At 53.5% G+C, this 8,169-nt stretch overlaps 1 protein-coding gene across 1 annotated transcript; it reads right to left on the reverse strand.

Moving 5' to 3' along the window:
• Window positions 1–596: 596 nt before the first annotated feature.
• Window positions 597–5,808, reverse strand: TMEM269 (transmembrane protein 269). Its single transcript, XM_004705261.2, has 5 exons — window positions 5,728–5,808; window positions 4,326–4,423; window positions 3,600–3,743; window positions 2,410–2,610; window positions 597–753 (listed from the first exon to the last, which is right to left on the reverse strand). The coding sequence occupies exons 1-5, from the start codon at window positions 5,766–5,768 to the stop codon at window positions 614–616; spliced, it is 624 nt and encodes a 207-aa protein (XP_004705318.2). The 5' UTR covers window positions 5,769–5,808; the 3' UTR covers window positions 597–613.
• Between the last annotated feature and the right edge of the window lie 2,361 nt (window positions 5,809–8,169).

An 8,169-nucleotide genomic window follows, 5' to 3' on the forward strand; every position in this document is an offset into this window, starting at 1 on the left:
ATGGTGAGGCAGCTTGTGTCGGGGGCTGGCTGTTGACCAGAAAGGAAGTCTACACTACATTCCATCTCAAGCTGAGGACCACCAGAGCTCCCAGAATCAAGACCAGAGCCCTCGGACTTCACGTGTTCCTTTGAGGAGTGTGTGTTGAATGTCTTGGTCTCTTTCCCTTGTTACTAAGAGGAAGTTCAAGAAGGGCCCGTGTGTTTCAGGAAACACCAGACACCAGAAGTGAAGGCTTGGGAATGCCGAGCTTGAGCCTCCGGAGGCCCTGGGCCAGTGTCGGGTGTGGCCCTCTTTCCACATAGTTACAAGGGGACCGTTGAGTTGATTCTGACTCACAGCCACCCCACAGGCCCGGGTAGACCTGCCCCTGTGGGTTTCTGAGGTTGTAAATCTTTATGGGAGTAAAAAGCCACTTCTTTCTCCCATGAGCGGCTGGTGGCTTCGAACTGCCGACCTGGTGGGTAACAGTCCACTGCACAACCACATAGGAGAAGGAGAGATTTAGTAAGGAGAAGGCAAGCAAGCCTCAGCCCAACATGCTGGCACGTCCCCCTCTCCCGCTGCCCCCCACACCCACACACACACAGGCCAGAGGGAGGTGGTGGAGCTGTCAGTGTCCGCGGGGCCGTGGTCGTCTGAGACAGCTTGTCTTGCCCCACAACGCATCTGGAAAGAAGATGTAGGAGATGGCCCAGATCAGGCAGTAAAAGGGGGTCAGAGAGAACGGAGACACAAACAGTATGATGACACCTGCAAGAGGAGGAAACAGGCGCACACTCAGTTTGTACGAAGCTTGTGTGTGTGTGTGTGTGTGTGTGTGTGTGTGTGTGTGTGTGCACCCTTCCGACCCGGGGCACCCCGCATGATCCTGCCACTTGAGATGCCGCCCTGTCTCTAAGAAGCTTGGTTAAAAATGGTTAAGGCACTTGCTGCCGGTCCCAGTCCACCCGGTCACACCTTGAAAGGGGGGGGGTCCCCTACTCTCCTTCTGAACAGCAGCCATTGTAAACTTGATGAATACCGATCTACCCTGATGCTTGTGCATCAACATCAGCTTGGTGGCGATTGGTTGGTAAGCAACTAGACGATTATAATGTGACCCCAAATTCCACTGCACTGTCAAACTCAGGACAGAAACCAGTCCCGACCAAGAATAAAACCAGAATTTATCCGGATACCCCTTACTAAAAAAACTAAATAAAAATCCTCATTCTTTCTAGTTCAACGTGTATAAATGGCCAATCCAATATGACTTGTTGCAGAAAAAGAGTTCGGCATAAGCCGAACTTCACAAGGCCTGCTCTACTCTTGGCTGGCAACTGGACACTGGCCTGGTAAACAGTTGCCCACAGGAATACCAAACCTTTCCTAACTGGTAAGCGGCCCACTGTCCCTACTCTCTACAAAGAAGTGTATGCTGGACTGCCACGTTCCTTCTGGGAGTCTGGATTTGGGGTTCATGTTGAGCTTTGGGGTGTTTGGCGGTGGTGTTAGGTGCTGTCCAGTCAGTTCAGCTCAAAGTGACCCTACGCAGAACGAAATACACACTGGGCAGAGGGCAGCTTTGTGACCAGGCCTCAATAAGACCCCAGAGCGCTGAGCATCTCTGGAGCTTCCCTGATGGCCCGCACTCATGTGTATTGCTACAGCTCCATGCTGGAGACATGAAGCTTGGCCTCACTCCCCTAGGGGAAAGGACCTGGCCTGCACTCCCCCGGGGAGAGGACCTTTGGAAAGCTGGTGACTGGTTTTCGCTGCCGTTGGTTCCAAGCACCTTGTCCCTGAGCTGACTTCGCTGTGTGTTCTGGCTGTCATAGACCTTAGCCATGAGGACAACTGTCTAACTGAGCCCTGGGAGTCCTACCCAGCCACCACAGCTGGGGGTGAGCCCCGAACACAATTTGAATCTACTTCAATGCCAAAAGGCAAAAGGGCCCCAATATTTGTAAGGTATCTGTGTATGTGTGCTAGATACTCTGTGGGTATATTATCTAAACTGTCTTTTCCTTTACAGTCCTTTGAGTTACAAGAATTACAATTCTTTCTCATCCTTTTACTATTTTCTTCCCCCTCAAAAAGAAGGTAGTGAGTATGGGCCCACGACATTGTTAGAGGAACAGTTCATAACTTCCAACAAATACTTATTGGGCATCTACTCTGTGGCTGGCATTATTCCCGACCTAGGGATTACCGTACGAATCAAACCCCTGTCCTCACGGGGTTTATGTTCCTGTGGGGGAGGGAAGTGTAGAGTTTATAGACAAAAAGAACTGAGTACCTCCGTGTTCTGTCACGTGACAACAAGTTCGTTGGCGAGAAATGAGACAGAGCAGGTTAGGGAACACTGGGTGATAGTTGGTGAATAAACCCACCGCTGGAAGCCGTGAGAGCAGCGTGTTCACTTACCCCCCAGATAAACGATTTTTTTCCAGTTCTCCGACTCGAGGATTTCCTCATGGGGATAGTAGGTCTGGTCCATCATGAACAGGATCATGAGCGAGGCCACGCAGGAGAGAATGAACGTGTTGCCTCTGGTCAGAAGGGAGGTGGAGGCCAAGACACAGGAAGCGTAGGGGCTGGGTAGGCCCTTGTAGATGAAGGGGACTCCTGCCAGGGAAAGAAAAGACGGCTCTCCCTGCTCCAAAGCAAACCAGCAAAGCCGAACCCCACACGAATAGCTGTCAACTCTGGCTCCCAGCAACCCCAGGCAAAGCCTCACGGAGGAGACCTGAGCTCCCTGGGGCTTTCTGGGCAGGAATCTCTAAAGAGGCAGATCACCAGGCCTTTCTTCTGCAGCACTGCCGGGTGAGTTCAGCCCCACCAACCTTGTGGTAAGTAGCCAAGCAGAAACCATCTGGGCTATCCAGAGACCTGTCCATGGCTACAAAGGTGTCTAAATGAAGCAAGCCTCTCTCTCTGGGGGCTTCCCCTCCTTAGACTACAAAAAAAAAAAGGCACAAACTCACTGGCATTGGGTCGATATCAACTCATGGTGACATTATAGGACCGGGTAGAGCTGCCCCTGTGAGTCCCTGAGGCTGTGACTCTTTACAGGAGTAGAAATTCCATAATTCCCTGAAATCGGGGGCTTGAGGGGGTGGGCAGCTGTGAAGCACCAACAGAAGTGGTACCCCGGGTTGCATTTTGCATTGGTTTTCCAGAGCCGAAGCAGGCAGCCAGCGAGGGCAAGGGCTGTGCCCTGGCCTACAGTGTCTGTACTTGAGATCGCCCTTCCAGTCTAGAGCCTAGGCTGCAGCTGCACCCCCTTCCTCTGTGACCTGAGGCAAGATGCCTAGCCTCTGCTGAGCAGAGGCTCTCCAGTTTTGGGGGACTGGGGAAAGCTCTCCAGGTCTAGTTACTCAGTGAGACGGGGGAGAGCTGACCCAGGAACCGGGGCCCTCAGTCACTCAGCCCAGGGCAGCCTGGAGTGGAGCCTCCAGAGAGGCTGGGGTGGGGTGTGGGAGAAAGGAGAAAGGAGCATCCCAAAAAGGAAAGAGCGAGTGAGTCACTGCATCCAGTGGCTCTACCCCAGCCCCCACCCACCCACCCCCGTGGTCCCCTGCCCTTAGCCCCAAGGCTGCCCCGGCTCCACTCACCGGTTGAGAAAAAGCACAGGCGGAAAGAAGTCGCTAGCACATACAGGATGGCCAGGAGCCCACTGAGAGGCCCATCCAGGCCTGGGAGCAGGGCCGAGGCCAGGCCAAAGGTGGTGAAGACAGCAAAGTCGTTCAGCTCCACTCCTGCTCCAGAAGGCCCAAGGTTAGAAGGTGGAGCACCCCCCACCCCCCACCCCGCCCTTGCATCTTAGCGCCCTCTGGAGGGGGAGCTGGAGAGGTTAGGGGAGACTAGTAGGGGTTCTGGGGTTCAGGTAGCAACAGCTGCTCCGCTGGTGGTCTTAGACAAAGGACTCCTCCCATCTCTGCTGTGCCGACCACACAGCCCCATCTTCCTTTTTCCCATGCCAGGATGGCATTAAAATGAGAGATCTATTGATGGGCAAGGAAACTCATTTATCATGCAAAATCTTACACAGAGACGTTTTGAACCAGTTGCTCCCTCTGGGGGAGTTTTGCATCTCCCAGATCCCGAGCATTCTCACCTGCCCTCCATCCCCACCCCCACCCCCCACCGCCCACCGCCCACCGCCAGCACCTGGGGTGGCCCTGAGCAGGGAGGCAGGACAGATAAGGATGCTCAGGAGCCAGCAGAGGGGCAAGAAGCTCCCTGAGGCCAGCTCTGAAGGGAAGTGACAGGCCTATGGGGTGTTGAGATGACTCTTTGCTCTGGAGTGCAGAGACTGGGGTCCTGAGACCCGGATTTACCTGATTTGGTAAAGATGCTGAGGTGCCTGTTCATGGTCCCGACTGCCATGTCTAAGAAGAAGCTGATGAGAAGCAGCCAGGAGGCGCAGTGGGGTTTCCTAGGACGCAGCCCCATCAGTCACAGTGTCCCGCAGACAACCACTCCATGTCCCCAGGACAACACACTTTTCACACCACTCTTACGCTGCTTACACACACAACTCCGCACAGCCTCCACTCAGCAGCCTTTCTGACTCACAAACACATGGAACACATGCCCTCACACATGGCTATCGCCTTCCAATATCCTCCACACAGAGCTCTGCAGGGAGTCCTCGGAGCCCGTGGTGATCCCTGCAGCGCCTCCCAGCTCTCAATTCCAGGCATTTTCCACGGGGCAGGGGGCCCAGGTCCAGCCCAGTCCCTGCTACCAACGCTGAGAATTCTCCGATAAATGACTCTCCTCTCCAGGCCTCCGCTGTCCATCTGAACCACGGGGCGCTGAGGTTCCTCCAAATCCTCCCTGTCCCTGGCCAGAGCCCTGTGCAGGGGCTACCACAGCCCCCAGCAAGCACCCCGAGGCCCCTTCCCAAGACGGCCTGGGCTACTCAGTGGCCCGGGAGAGAGCTACCCCACCCCAGCCCTGCAGTCACTCTCATCAGCTTCTTCTTAGACATGCTGAGAAGAAATCAGCATCCTGGACTCCTCTGGGTGGGGGAAAACCACAGGCCCAGCATGTGCTGAGAGAGCGTTCCCACTGCAGGCCTGTCCCAGGCTTAGGTCAAAGCATCTCACTTAGAGGATGAGAAACAGGTCCTGGGAAAGTCACTTGCTAAAGGTCAAGGAGACCCAGATTCAAAGGATGTTATTTGCAGTTGGGGGATTTGTCTTTGAAGAGCTGGTTTCCCAAGGGCATTAAAATATGATGACGGGGATACAATTCAGCCCCAGTTTGGTGGGCGGAGACATATATCTATGTATATATGTCTGTGGATGTAGATATATGTCTCAGATTTTCCAGGACATGCTTATTTCAAACATCCTGCCAGACCATATGTTCTCATTTAAGAATCGGGAAGTATGAATTGGAGCCCACCCCACGTGGTGGTAAAGCCAGAGGAACACAATTTCTTGATTTTCTCATAAAAGCCAATTTAACCAGGACTGGAAGGAACCACAGAGATTACAGAGCAAGCTCCTGATTTTACAGATAGAGAAACTAAGGCCCAGGAAGGGGATGTGACCTAGCCAAGGTCACACACCAGGTTGGTGGCAGAACTGAGGCTAGGATCTTGGCCCTTTGGCTCCCAAACCTGCTCCCAGTTGACCCCTGTGCTTCAGTGTCTGGCTCTAACTCCCTGCTCCCCTCGTCCTGCCCTGGGCTCCAGCACGGGCCTGAGAGCTCTCAGGACCCCACGCCTACCTGTAGAAGCTGCAGAAGATGGAGAAGAATCCCAGGATCATGTTGACCAAGGACAAGGTATTGACGATATCCTTGCAGGAAGATTCATCCAGCTGGGGGTGGCTCTGGTCATGGGCCAGGAAGAAATTGGTGTTCTGATTCAGATCTGGGGCCCAAGGGAGAGGGGCAAGGAGTTCCCAAGGTCAAAGAGACCAAAAAGGGACTCCTGGGAACTTGGTAGCTCCTGCTCTTCTAAACATCACCACTGAGTGGCACCCTCCCAATATATTGCTCCTTGTCTCACTGGCTGCGCTAAGGCAGCAGGAGGCGGCCCAGACTGAGGGTGGGTGGGGCGGGGAGTGGGGGCAGGGTCTTGAGGGGACGCACAATAGTAAAGTAGAAGGAGCTCAGTGTGTAGCCGGGGCACCAGGACGAGGAGGGCCAAGGTTCGGGGAGGTAGTCTGCATTGTGGTCTGCAGGAGCCGGTCCCTCCCCAGCGTTTTTCTGCAAGCCATCAGCGCTCCCCAATACCCCCAGGATGCAGTCCACCCCTTCGCCTGGTCTACTAGCTCCACCTCCAGCCTCCGACCTCTAGTCTCCCACCTCTAGTCTCCCTGAAGCCCCCTGTCCCTGCCTCTGCACCTCTCTGTTGTTGTCTGGTGGGGAGGGGGGTACTCCTTCACACCTCCACCCCCAGCCTGCTGTCTGAGAGGATCCTCCTCCGCCTTGTGCTCACGTGTGACACTCTGTTTGTCAGTGCCTACCTTGTCTTCCTTGCCTGCTGCAGGGTAAGTAACTTGAGTGCAGACCCTCTTCCCCCTTGCCCCGCATGAGGCCTGACAATAGAAATGGTTCAGTGATGTCAAATGGATAGAGTGCGAATAGAAATGGTTCGGTGATGTTAAATGGATAGAGTGCGTCCCCCAGGTCTGCTCCCTGCACCAAATCACATCTCCAATCTACAGCACTCCACTCCACTCTCGTTCCATAGGTGCCCCCAAGAAGCCTTCCCAGAGGAACATCAACAACTCAACCCTTCCAGACCAAACCCACTCCCATCGAGTCCATGGGACTCAGAGTGACCCTACAGGGCAGGGTGAGCCTGCCCTGTGAATTTCTGAGACTGTCACTCTTCACGGAAGTAGAAAGTCTGGCCTTTCTCCAGTGGAGCGGCTGGTGGTTTCAAACTGCTGGCCTTGCAGTTACCAGCCCAATGAGTAACCACTATGCCATCAGGGGCCCACCATTGACTCTTACCATCTTTCTTCATTAAAAAAATAACTTATCCCGTGCCCTGCACACGTGGTGGGAACGCACGCAGACAGCTCTCAGCACCCTGCCCGGCGCAGCGCAGCGCTGGGGCCCTACGTGGGTGGCGCTGCGTTCACAGGCAAACGTGGATGGGTGACAACGGAAAACGGCGCTGGAAGCGTGGGCTGAGCCGTTTTGCACAGGAAGCTTTGAGGGATGTTGTTGACTGTCATCCTCCTGAAGTTGGGAGGAAACTGAACAGCAAAATGAGCCTGGGGCTTTGGATCGGGTCAACTCCCCGTTTTTATCATCAGGAGGAGTCACAGAAATCAGTGACTCACTTGCAGAAAACCCAGGGCTCGTGAACAAATCCTGGTGGGAAGAGGGTGGGCTGATCCATCAGATGACACGGAGGAAGCTGCGTGAGAAATCCATCGAGGACTGAAAATGGGACCCCTGACTACCGCAGGCCCCAACAACCAACTCTGGCAGAGCGGGCTCACAGCAGTGGTGCAAAGAAAGTCATTCTCCACAGACCCCCGGAAAGAGAAACTAGTCCTGGCAACTGCGTTATTGTTAGAAAGTTCCCCTTAACTTCCTAAAATGATTGTGGAGAAGCACAAGACATCTCTTTTCACAGCAGCCTGTGATTTTTACGTGAGGGTCTAGTTCAGAGTCATGAAGTGATCTGTGGTGAGAATAATTATAAAATTTAAGCCACTCAAAAGGTACATTGTGATCTTCAGCCTCCTATGATGTTGTAGCTACTGCGATATCCACACCTGGGTTTGGGCCAAGATACTTAATTCTCTCACCACTGGAAATGACCAGGAGTGCGGGTCTTTTGATTAGTTGTACAGAAACAGCTGAAGAACACTATTTTCAAATGTATGCGTGTGCTTGACACAATTGATGTATGTATGGATTGTGATGAATTGTATGAGCCCCAATAAAATGATTTTAAAAAAAAAAGAACACTCTTTTAAGTTTGTAATTCACTTGCCTTTGCTGGTGCTCTTTTTATACGATGAAGCAACGGCCTGGCAGCAGCTTAAGAAACCATTTAATAAAACTTTCAGCTTCTTCATTGAGAAAAAGATAACTTACTGCCTGGTCTGCGCCAGGCCTCGTGTGCCTGGGAACACCGGCAAGGGCCAGCGGCAGACGTGAACTGACCGCACGGCCAACGGCCTGGCGCACAGGAGGAAGGGA

This window comes from Echinops telfairi, unplaced genomic scaffold (genome assembly GCF_000313985.2).
Source record: "Echinops telfairi isolate 266 unplaced genomic scaffold, ASM31398v2 ScPeMD7_7457;HRSCAF=8495, whole genome shotgun sequence".
Classification (NCBI taxonomy): Eukaryota; Metazoa; Chordata; class Mammalia; order Afrosoricida; family Tenrecidae; genus Echinops; species Echinops telfairi.